At 39.9% G+C, this 12,876-nt stretch overlaps 1 protein-coding gene across 3 annotated transcripts in view; it reads left to right on the top strand.

Moving 5' to 3' along the window:
- MLLT3 (MLLT3 super elongation complex subunit) overlaps positions 1 to 11,401 on the top strand; it is a 224,139-nt gene extending 212,738 nt beyond the window's left edge. For all 3 annotated transcript variants that reach the window (XM_048851070.2, XM_048851068.2, XM_048851069.2), the window contains one exon: positions 10,183 to 11,401. In XM_048851070.2, coding sequence (XP_048707027.1) covers positions 10,183 to 10,314 — 132 coding nt within the window. In that variant the 3' untranslated portion in view covers positions 10,315 to 11,401. The remainder of the gene's footprint in view (positions 1 to 10,182) is intronic.
- The last annotated feature ends 1,475 nt before the right edge of the window (positions 11,402 to 12,876 follow it).

Below are 12,876 nucleotides of genomic sequence, written 5' to 3'. Positions count from 1 at the left end.
ACTTGTGGCACCTAACCAATTTGGTTAGTCTCTAAGGTGCCACAAGTACTCCTTTTCTTTATACTAATTGAGTTTCTCAGAGGATTGAAAGCACTCATTCTTTGACCTTTGCTTCATAATGCATGTGAAGAGTGTGATTATGATACCATAATGCATGTCTCAACCTGGCTTAGTGCCTGATGAACTCCTGTTATAAAAGTTAGGTTTATTAAGTACCAATAGTATCCTTGTGAGATCGTTGTTCTACAGATCCTGTCCCTGAGCTGTGAATGTGCCCCAGGCTGTTAGTACAGGTCCAATGAAAGTTGAATTTATGGAAGGGTTATTCAGGCCAAGACAGCGGTAAAATGTTATTTTGCTGATGTAGCTAGGAGTTGTAAAATATTGGCCACAAAAGGCTTCTGCCATCCAATTAAACTAGAAAAAAGAGCAAGAGTAGTTATGCATTTTCTATGTTAGCAAACCCTCTCTGACACCAGGACTTATTTATAGTAGTAACTTCATATAGAAAAATCTCTTAATGCCTTGATTGTTGGTAACAGGACTTTACCGTTAAAGAAGCCTTTGATCGGTCCATATTATAGAGGAGCAGAGGAGGAAATATGGGAGAGAGAAACCGGAGTCTGTCTATGTAGGGTTTTAAAAATGAGGGCAGTTTTGAAGTGGAACCTAGGATGGAATTGAAGGACTATGGAGAGAGATTGGAGAAACACAAGGAAGAGGGTACAAGACGGGAAGCCTCCTGATTCATACTGAGAAAGTGGGGCAATCAGCTAGTTATCTTAGGTGCATGTACATGAACACAAGAAGCCTGGGAAACAAGCAGGAAGAATTGGAAGTCCCTGCACAATGAAGGAACTATGACGTGACTGGAATAACAGAAACTTGATGCGGCAATTCACATGGCTGGAGCACTGCCATGGATGGGTATAAACTGTTCAGGAAGGAAAGGTACGGGGAGAAACGTGGAGGAGTTGCATTGTATGTAAGAGAGTGGTATGATTGCTCAGAGCTCCAGTTTGAAACTGGAGAAAAGCCTGTTGAGAGTCTTTGGGTTAAGTTTAGAGGCAAGAGCAACAAGGGTAATGTCGTGGTTTGTGTGTGCTATAGACCACCGGATCAGAAGGATGAGGTAGATGAGGCTGTCTTCAGACAACTAACTGAAGTTTCCAGATCACAGGCCGTGGTACTAATGGGGGGTTTCAATCACCCAGACATGTGCTGGGAGAACAATATAGCAATGCACAGACAATCCAGGAAGTGTTTGGAGTGTGTTGGGGACAACTTCCTGGTACAAGTGCTGGAACAACTGACTAGGGGCCGTGCTCCTCTTGACCTGCTGCTTACAAACGGGGAAGAATTGGTAGGGGAAGTAGAAGTGGGTGGCAATCTAGGCAGCAGTGACTATGAGATGGTTGAGATCAGGATCCTCACAAAAGGAAGAAAGGAGAGTAGCAAAATACGGACCTTGGACTTCAGAAAAGCAGACTTTGACTCCCTTAGGGAACTGATGGATCCCCTGGGAAGTTAATATGAGGGGGCAAGGAGTCCAGAAGAGCTGTCTGTATTTTAAAGAAGCCTTATGGAGGGCGCAGGAACAAACCATCCCAAAGTGCAGAAAGAATAGCAAATATGGCAGGCAACCAGCTTGACTTAACAGTGAAATCTTCGGTGAGCTTAAACTCAAAAAGGAAGCTTACAAGAAGTGGAAATTTGGACAGATGACTAGGGAGGAGTATAAAAGTATTACTCGAGCATGCAGGGGTGTAATCAGGAAGGCCAAGGCACAATTGGAGTTGCAGCTAGCAAGGGATGTGAAGGGTAACAAGAAGGGTTTCTACATATGTTAGCAACAAGAAGAAGGTCAGGGAAAGTGTGGGACCTTTACTGAATGGGGGAGGCAACATAGTGACAGATGATGTGGAAAAAGCTACAGTACTCAATGCTTTTTTTTGCCTCAGACTTCACAGACAAGGTCAGCTCCCAGGCTGCTGCACTGGGCAACACAGTATGGGGAGGAGGTGAGCAGCCCTCAGTGGTGAAAGAACAGGTTAAGGACTATTTAGAAAAGCTGGATGTGCACAAGTCCATGGGTCCAGATCTAATGCATCCAAGGATGCTGAGGGAGTTGGCTGATGTGAATGCAGAGCCATTGGCCATTATGTTTGAAAATTCGTGGTGATTGGGGGAGGTCCCAGACATTGGAAAAAGACAAATATAGTGCCCATATTTTAAAAAGGGAAGAAAGAGAACCTGGGGAACTACAGACTGGTCAGCCTCACTTCAGTCCCTGGCAAAATCATGGAGCAGGTCCTCAAGGAATCCATTTTGAAGCACTTGGAGAAGAGGAAGGTGATCAGGAACAGTCAACATGGATTCACCAAGGGCAAGTCATGCCCGACCAACCTGATTGCCTTCTATGATGAGATAACTGGATCTGTGGATATGGGGAAAGCGGTGAATGTGATATATCTTGACTTTAGCAAAGCTTTTGATACGTTCTCCCACAGTATTGTTGCCAGCAAGTTAAAAAAGTATGGTTTGGATGAATGGACTCTAAGGTGGATAGAAAGCTGTCTAGATTGTCGGGCTCAATGGGTAGTGATCAATAGCTCAAGGTCCAGTTGGCAGCTGGTATCAAGCGAAGTGCTCCAGGAGTCAGTCCTGGGGCTTGTTTTGTTCAACATCTTCATCAAGGATCTGTATGATGGGATGGATTGCACTGTCAGCAAGTTTGTGGATGACACTAAGCTGGGGGGAGAGGTAGATATGCTGGAGGGTAGGGATAGAGTCCAGAGTGACCTAGACAAATTGGAGGATTGGGCCAAAAGAAATCTGATGAGGTTCAACAAGGACAAGTGCAGAGTCCTGCACTTAGGAAGGAAGAATCCCATGCACTGCTGCAGGCTGGGAACCGACAGGCTGAGCAGCAGTTCTGCAGAAAAGGACCTGGGGATTACAGTGGATGAGAAGCTGGATATGAGTCAGCAGTGTGCCCTCATTGCCAAGAAGGCCAACGGCATATTGGACTGTATTAGTAGGAGCATTGCCAGCAGATCGAGGGAAGTGATTATTCCCGTGTATTCAGCACGGGTGAGGCCACACCTGGAGTACTGCGTCCAGTTTTGGTCCCAACACTACAGAAGGGATGTGGACAAATTGGAGAGAGTCCAGCAGAGGGCAATGAAAATGATTAGGGAGCTCGGGCGTATGACTTATGAGGAGAGGCAACTGGGCTTATTTAGTCTGCAGAAGAGAAGAGTGAGGGGGGATTTGATAGCGGCCTTCAACTACCTGAAGGGGGGTTCCAAAGAGGATGGAGCTCAGCTGTTCTCAGTGGTGGCAGATGACAGAACAAGAAGCAATGGTCTCAAGTTGCAGTGGGGGAGGTCTAGGTTGGATATTAGGAAACACTGTTTCACTAGGAGGGTGGTGAAGCACTGTAATGGATTATCTAGTGAGATGGTGGAATCTCTATCCTTAGAGGTTTTTAAGGCCCAGCTTGACAAAGCCCTGTCTGGGATGATTTAGTTGGTGTTGGCCCTGCTTTGAGCAGGGAATTAGACTAGATGACCTCCTGAGGTGTCTTCCAACCCTAATCTTCTGTGATTCTTTGGGAGGAGGTTATGGTCTCTTTTGGTATACAGGAGAGCAAGCAGCAGTATTCTGCATGTGATAGTCTGAAGAGCAGGGACATAAAGGGGTTGCAAGTCAGAGGAAGAAGAAATGAAAGCATAGATCAGGACTTTAGCGGGGTTAAAGTTGAAGCAGATATACTTGTAGGCCATGCTGAATATCTGATGAGAGATGTAGCCTTGCAGAATTGAGGACTATGGAAGGAGGAGGAAAGTTTTGCAGTCTTACTTGTTACCAAGTCGATGCATGGTGATGGCAAAAAGGAGTTCTCAGCTGAAGAACAAAGGAAGAAAGATGTAGCTGGTCGAGGATGCTGCTCTTGCCCAAGAGAAGCAATTCTCTGAGAGACAATTAGTTGAAGGAAGCTGAGTTGAGTCCACAAGTTTGGGGGAGGGAGAGCAGACAAGAGTATTATTATATGACATTATAGATGTCAAATTATACATATTTGAGTAATATCAATGTAAAGGTGGTAGTTAAGGCTAAAGGTACCTATGAAGTGGCCAAGAGGGAGACTGTAGATGCAAAAGATTAGATGACCAAGAACTGGGACACATGGGAAATCTATTTACTAGTATTTGTGTATGGGGGTGGGGGAAGGTGGGAGGGCGTGCTACCAGATAGAAATTACAACAAAAATCACATTTAAAAAAAAATCTTCCCCATTTTCTCTTCTAGGGAATATGTATGATAAATGGAAGGGATTGAGATTTCTTCTAATAATGCAACAGCTTTTATGCAATTAGAAGTAAAACAGCAGCAGATTAAGTTAGCCATTTACCAGTACTCAAGCTTACATCTCGACCAATGGATTCATACTTAGTCACCATGGGTGAAATCCTGACCCCATTGAAGTCACTGGGAATTTTGCCATCAAATTCAATGGGCCAGGATTTCACCGCATGCGTTTAGGCGCAAGGGGGCACATCCTCCACTCATGTAAGCTGTCATAGTTCTGTCAAAGTCAAGGGCTTTTCCAAAACACTGAGCACCATTGGGTATGTCTACACAGTCCATGGGAGCGAGCCTTCCAGCGTGGGTTAACAGACTCAGGCTAGTGGGCCTTGAGGTCTAGAAATAGCTGTTTAGACAGCGCTTTCAAGCTCTGGCTCGGGCTGGAGCTTGGGCTCTGAAGCCTAGGGATGGGGAGTGATCAATGGAAATCACACGTGCTCAGCACCACTGAAAAACAAGCCATTCATTTAGGTATCTAAATACAGATTTAGGTGCTTAATTTCAGGAAGCACCCAAGTTTTGAAAATATGGACATCTGAGGGAAGCTTGCAAATCTGGGAACTATCAAATGGTTTAAAACCCTCCATACATCGAAAATGGGTTTGTCATTTGCACTCTAGTCCCCTCATGCAGACATGCTCATTTTCTTGTTTAAGACAGATAAATTGTTGTGGCATGATGGATGGTGATAAAACTGAGCTGGAGCAACATTGTGTAAACAAAATTGTACATTAAGGCAGAAAAGCAAAGCTCACAAATGGGATATTTTTGGACTTTGCTGCCTGGATACTTGAAATAAAACGTTTTAATGTTGTGTTTCTAACATTATAACTGTCAGGCTTCCTGGCAACTAATCTAAACCTTTATTCTTTTTCTAGTATTTTTGAATAGTATAAGGATGTGTGTGCTAATATTATAAGTCATGAACACTACTCTCGTTGGCAGGCACTCAAGAACTCCAAAATTTTAGAAGCTTTTCATAGAACTGTCGGGGTCTATCCTGATGTATTTTTGTACATCCCTTAAAACTTTTGGGGTTCATTTCACTCTGATTTATCAGGTGTCCTTGACACAGTGGATATATTTCTTGAGACCAGGATGAGGGATAGGGTTAAAATGTTTATATGACTTAGTCTGGGGCTTAAAAAGCCTGGAGTAGATACTGCTCAATAAAAGAGGTTTTTAATCTCATTTTTAAAGTGTATTGTGTTTCTTAAAAATGCATCTGTTAACACTCCTAAGTGTTTTTATATTTCAAAATCAAGTATATTGTTATGGAAGTTAGCGAAGGGTACTGTTCTGACACAGTATCACAGGGAAACATATTAAACAGAATTCTTCTAAGGAGGGTTACCACTCACCTTCCCCAATGTACATAAACTTGATTACCAGCTAGTTGTTGTATTTGGAGACGATGCATTAGTGATGTGGATTACATTCCTAACTTTACAAAAGGAGGCTGGATTTCTTCCCATGTTCCTGTCACAAGAGAGGACTGAGGACTCTCTAAAAGAGAGAAGTTTCCACATATCACAGTTTTTTGCTGTCTGGTATCTAGTATTTTGCTTCATCATTTAAAATTTTGCTCTGAATTTCAGTGTAGGACCTGAGGAGATGGGAGAGGTTGTGGGTGGGTAGGTTGTTAATGATAAAATGGATAGATGAAGTAGAAAGTATTAGATTAAAAGTCCCAAAAAACTGAAAAAACTGAAGCTGAGAGGCACAGCTTTAAATGAAGTGCTGATAAACCAGAATCAATTCCAGGGGCAGTATCTGAACTTGGATTTTCGGTGTTCAGAGTTCTGGTCTAATTTAAATCCAAACTGAACCTTTTTCCCCACCTGGGGAAAAAGAATTTGTGTAGTTAGAAAGAGCAGTTTTAATTCTGAGAGGCATTCTTCTCTCTCACTTTTACCTTGTTTCCAAATGGTGCAGTCCAATCCTCCAATTCACAACCCCACTCCACATTATTTCATTTAGCATTAGTGTTGTAAGCCTCTTCCTCTCTGGTACAGGGAGAAAGAACCATTTCTTGAAAAAATAAAAATGGGAGGAGAAACTAAACAAATGTTGTCTTTGGACTAGTCACTGCTTTATTTTTTAAAATAAGTTATTTACATTGCACTACAACTATTGTATTTTTTACCAGGTTTGTCATTCTAATCTATATTCTGTCCATCATTTGTAATCGGAGTGTTTTCCTTCTACTGTTGGAAAAGGAACAACAATTTAGATAGCGTGCTCAAAAACAAAATAAGGCACCTATAACAACAGATTGTTTCATATAGGGATGGGTCAGAATCCATTATCTAACCTCACGAAAGCTTGCAGGTTTTAAATAAAAGAGCTCTCCTACACTGCAATGAAACACCCGCAGCTGGCCCATATCAGCTGACTCAGGCTCAAGGGGCTTGGGCTGCAGGGCTTTACAATTGCAGTGTAGCTGTTTAGGCCATATGCCCATCGTAATTGTGTGGAAACGTATTTTAATACAGCATAGCGTAATGTGGACAGTATGATGCAAAGTTTTAGTGAAACTGATAGATGTTTGTCTGAATAAAATTTAAACGGGCTGTAATCTAAAATTCAGAAAGAGTAACTTACCTAAGTCTCATACTAAATTGGTAAAATTCAACATCAAATCAAAAGTAGAACTGCATGTGCAGAAAATGTTTGTTACAGCAGTACCCAGAGCTTCTAATCAGGATCATGGCCCCATTGTTCTACATGGTTTACAAATGCATACAAAAGCAGAGTCCCTTGCCCATAAGAGCTTACAGGCTAAGAAACAATTTACATAAATATCTCCAGTCTTGATCTATCCAGCATTTAAAGAAATCTCCTTAACAGTTGCCCATATAAAAAAAATTCTACACAAATATCCACATTTTCAAGATAAGCAACGTCTTGAATATTTTTATAGTGTCAAATGTACCAACATTTTTTTTTCATTTTTTAAGTTCATTAGTCTTGTAAAGCGGGGAGCTAAATTCACCTATATACTCTTTGCTCATGCTGTAGGTTCCAAAATCCCCTCACATCTGTAATATTTGACAGTTGCATTTGCAGAGTGGTTAAATGATATTGTGCCAAGAAGTTTCAAGTGCATTTGAAACTCTTGGGGAAATAGACATTTGAACTGAACCTTTTTCTTTCAATATACTAAACAAAGGGGTTATTTTTCCTCTTCCTCAGAAAATGAAATATATGTTTCTGTTTGCTCCTTTTCTGCTTCCTCTCATCCTAAAACTGAGTGTGAAGGCTTTTTCTCTATAAAATCCATAAACCACTATTTATTACACTATTGGGTTGCCAAGCACAATCCAGTTGGCCAAGACAGAGTTGTAAGACCTCAGTAATGCTGCTGTAGAAATTCATTCTGTAAGCGTGACAATTGTGTGTGTTCTTTTCAAGGAAAGCCATAGCCACAGTTTAATTACCAGTCATCTCACTGTTTAGGAAATGAGTCGTGAGAATTAACTCTAAAGCGGAAGATGAAGTTTCTTTAGACAAATCAGAAGTTTCTTATACTTAGTGGCATTGACTTTTAAAAAGATCCAACTCAGAAAAGCTAGGGTTGTAATGCTTGAAGTCAGGGAATGAAAAACAATCTAGTTGAAAAAGGGCTAACTCCTAAACAATGGAACAAATCCTGTGCAACAAGGATTTGCTCCATATAACTTGATTCTTGGGCTGGGATAAGGAATTCTCTACCCCAACTAAATGAGCTGTGTATAGCTTGGGTCTGGCTAAACATGTGGAATGGACATGACAAATGAGCATTTCTAAATTCCCAGACAGATAGAAATGGAAAGAATGTGGAGAGAAGTAGCGGTCCTCTCTGCTCCCTCTGTGACTTTATTCCAGATAATCCATGTGATTGTAGATTCACTGGCATTGCAGCTGCCATGGTACCACATCTCCCTCAGTGTGCCAGCTGAAAGAGGTGCCTTGGGGTTCTGCCTAATGGAAAGCAGGTGCATGTGGAGTCTGATTCCATGAGCTATCACTTGCCCCTTCCTCACTGTCAACATTTAACAAATAATGGTATTGCTCTCCTAAGTGTGACTAGTTTGTCTAGATACACGCCATATAGCATACATTTATTCAGAGTTAAATTTTATAGAAAATCAGCTTTCAGCATAACTGCTCCTTCCAGATATAAATGATCTTTTATGCAGGCTATGTCTATGCTGGCAATTGAATGACAAAACCTTTGTCTTTCAGAGGTGTTAACCCCCCCCTCCCCCCGCCATACCCGAAAGACAAAAGTTTTGTTGCGACAAGTGCCGCTATGAACAGTGCATTGTCAGCAGGAGCGCTCTCCTGCCGACAACGCAAACGCCGCTCGTTGGGGGTAGAAGGTTTTTTTTTGCTAGGAGAGCCGACAAACAGTGGCTACACTGCACGACTTTTAGCAGCACAGCTGTGACGACACAGCCATGTCGCTAAAAGCTGTGTAGTGTAGACGTAGCCTTAGTGTGAAATGAACTAGCTCACGTATGTCCTTCACCATTCCTGGCGGGGCCCGCCGCCCCTCTTCTGGCTGGACATGTTTGAACACTAGGTAATCTGACCAATATGTTGCATCACCAGCTAAAGGAGTTTCCCCTTTTCTTCTTGAGTAGATTAGATTAGTTTGTGGTTTAACTTTAACACCTGTTTTGCTTTAAAATATATCATACTTGATGCAGAGTTGTTAATCCAAAAGATGTAGTGGATATTCCTGGAATTAACAATTGATGCAAGATCTGTTGAGATTTCCACTGTAACTGAATTTGTGTTTTTGTGAAGTTTTGTTTTAAACTGGGGTAACTATTTTGTAAGGATTGTTCCCTTCCTCCAAGAGTTTACGGGATCCCAACAGTCATCAAAGGCCAAATATTACATAACAAGCTTGATAACATTATCAAAGTGTCCGGTAAACCAGACCATGGATGGGAAAACAGACACCAAACATACATAAGACGTTTTATAAACAGATCTGTTATTATTTTTTATTAGGTGCCCCTAGGTGGACATGGGCTCCATTATGCTAGGTGCTGTTCAAACACACAAAAAGACTGTCTCTGTCCCAAACAGTTTACAATCTACTACTAGTCGATTTAAATATACACAGATATGTAATTAGCTTTAATGTAAGTATATTTATTGCAGTAGCTTACGACAGTGCCTCTTTCCTTCTCTTTTACCATTTTGTCTTAGCCTGTGGTACTCAATTTCTGTCTTGTAAAATCCTTTGACCTTGTTTTCCTCTTTAAAGGTAAACATATTACAAATATTTGTACTTGCAAAAGGTTTAATACCAATCATGTCCTGTAATAACAGAATTCCTAGCTATGAGCCAGATAAATGCACTGGGCAAAAATTTTAGCTCCATGCCTCCCAAAGACTTTTAAAAATAATTAGTTAGCAATTTGTGAAAGGCTTTTAAGATTTAAAAAAAAAAACCTCTTCGCAGTGCTAATAATTATTGTTAAGTGTTAATTCCAGCTGGAAGTAGCTGGCGTTTGGCCTTAGTTTTGGATACCCTTATTTGTTATGTTCTGGGGGAACAAACAGGTGTAGTTTGAATTAAGATTCTGTTTTGTCAAAGCTATTAGAACTTCAGGGGAGGGATGGAAGGGGAATTTAACATAAAAGGTTCTGATTTTGTTCCATTTGTTATTTTGGAATTGTGGTCTTGTGGACTTGTTCATATTCATTACACAGTAATACTTTAGTAGGAGCATTCAATTGTGCAGTACATCCTAAAAATATGAAAAGGATGGGATTTTCACCTAAATATTCTTTTTCTCTTTCTCCTCCCAGATCGTAAACCTTATAGAAGAAACTGGACACTTTCATATCACAAACACAACCTTTGACTTTGACCTTTGCTCACTGGACAAAACCACAGTCCGTAAACTACAGAGTTACCTGGAAACATCTGGAACATCCTGAGGATACAGCATCTGGCTGCATCAAAAACTGTTTTTTAAATAAAACATTCAAAGTGATGCAACCAAAATGGAAAAAAATAAACCAACCCTCTTCAGCTTTATTTTTCTTTAAAGCCAGTCATCATCTCTTGATAAAGGAGAGGAAAAGTGACAAGACTCAGAGGATCGCTCTTCTCACCAAGGAAATGTTCTGGAAGAGTTAGCCTGGATAGCCTTGAAAAAAAACCACACAAAAAACCACAAAAAAACTTGTTCTTAATGAATGTGTATGGTATCATGTATCTCTCTGTGGTGTTCCAGTCCACAAGACGAATGCATGTTCAACACACTGCCTTATTACATAACTGATCTATTTATTATTGCATACATATATTCTAAAGTCATTGAGGGAATGACACTACCAGATGTTACAAGTACTCGGTTTCCCTGTATGCTCCTTTGATGCAGCACCATCACAAGCCTAGTAACCTTACTCATGTTAAAATGCCACTTATTGCTGACTTTCTCTAGTCACTTAAAACACTATAGTCTTGTTTCCACTTCTGCAGTTCCAGGAAACAAGGTACGAAGTGGGGGACCAAAAAGTGGCCCTAATATTTGTCTCCAGTCTGCCACAGTGGGTTGGACCACAGGTCCTTGGTTCTATCCATTTATTGATCTTAGACCATGGTAAAAAATGCACCAAATAGGATCCTGTGACTTGCTGTCTAGCCTTAGTCAATAAACCAGTAGAACTTGTAACAAAAAAGTGTTACTGTGTACTGTTCTGAATCCAGCATTGTTTGTCATCAACATTCTTGTGTCTGTTTTAATGTTATAATATTAGATATATATAAAAGTGAAGGTGTTCTACAGGATCACCATAAAAGGAAGAATACTGGTCCTGTTTTCTAAGGAAATGTTGTAGAAAATTCTTAATTTGGAGCTATTTATTACTGCGAGTTTCAATACTCTTCTGCTGCCAGTATGTGACATACCTTTACCATAAAAACTGTTGGCATAGTATTTTTGTTTGTTCATATAGTACATGGTCTGCTTACACTTTTTTTTTACATCTGATAAATTAAAATCCTTTCTTTGAAAAAATATCTTCGTCGTTATACAGTGACATGTTGGAATATATATATATATATATATATATATGTGTGTGTGTGTGTATGTGTATATATATATATATATATATATATAAATAAAATGTGTGGTTATAGGTTCCAAATTTCAGTACCTGTTGAATAATCTGCTTGCGTTTCCAGAAGGATTTCTTGTCTGTGAAAACAAATGTTCTTCCATGTACACTTCCTTAAAATGAGGACTATTTCACATACCTGTGCAATCCAGAGAATTTACAAATAGTTTAAAATCAATGATCTGTGATCTCATTATGGTGATTTAATTATGAAACAGTCACCTCTTTATGGGAAATTAAACTCTTGACCCTGATGAAAAGAGAATGCAATTAAGAAATACTTCTGGATCCGAAGGTTTGTTCAGCCTTAAGAAAACGTGTTTGCAGAGAGGCCAGTATATTTCCCATGTATGCTTATATGCCAGATGTAGTATATTCATACACAGTTGAACAACGGTAGTATCTGTATGTTTTATTGTTTCATGTACATGGTTTTGTGCAGTACAGTGAAACTAGATTCCTGCTGGGGTTATTTCTTCATATTCAAATGGGAATTATTAACACTGTTTCTTTAAGTCCAAAGAAAGTCGTATATTTTATTTTGGGGTTTTTTCAGTTTTTTAAATTTAAAATGTTGTTTAACCATACTCCCATGGAAGGTCTCTTTCAGGCTTCCAAAAGAACAAGTGTACTTTTTTCAGTAATGTTATGACTCTTATTGACGATTGGCATGAAACATACTTGAAGCGTTATGTTGTTAAGTCCACGTCTCAATGTGCAATTGTTGGGGAAAACGTCTTTAAAAATCATTTTGACATTGGGAGGATGATGATGGGAGGGTGGGGGAGGCATGTTGGGGGGGGGGGTGGTTAATTTTTGTCAACATTTTATATGAAAATGTTTTGAACTCTAAAAGCAATCTCTAAAAAAGTCTTTGAACTAATAGTGCACATTCAACTTACTACCTTTTAGTTAAATCCGATACATGTGGAGTCTGGTCCATTTTGACTTTTCTAACTAAATTTTGTGGTAAAAACTCTTGAGCTTCAGGAGGGGAAGGGAACCCAAGATTTCTTCTAGCGTGAATTGAATATCCTGCTGTTTTAAATAACTGGTGAAATAAGTCATGTTACCCATAAAAATACTAGCCAACTTCTATTGTACATATGAATGGATGAGGAAGGGTAGGGAAGCCCATATAAAAGGGAGACTATTGCAATAACAATATAACTTTACCTCTGAATTTCATATAAATCCTTGATCATCCTTAAATAAAATATTAGTGCTCTCCTTTGATAAGATTGGGAAATAAACAGACTGCAGCTGCATTTTGTGTGTGTTAACTGTAAAGTGAGTTTTCCACAAAATTCTGATAGAATAAGAGTCACTAAGCATTGATCTCTTTAAAAAAAAACAAAGTTTTACATTAGCTATTTT

The sequence above is a fragment of the Caretta caretta genome, chromosome 5, assembly GCF_965140235.1.
Source record: "Caretta caretta isolate rCarCar2 chromosome 5, rCarCar1.hap1, whole genome shotgun sequence".
Taxonomy (NCBI): domain Eukaryota; kingdom Metazoa; phylum Chordata; order Testudines; family Cheloniidae; genus Caretta; species Caretta caretta.
The sequence above is the reverse complement of the archived record's forward strand: the minus strand, read 5'-3'. Positions and strand labels throughout refer to the sequence as shown.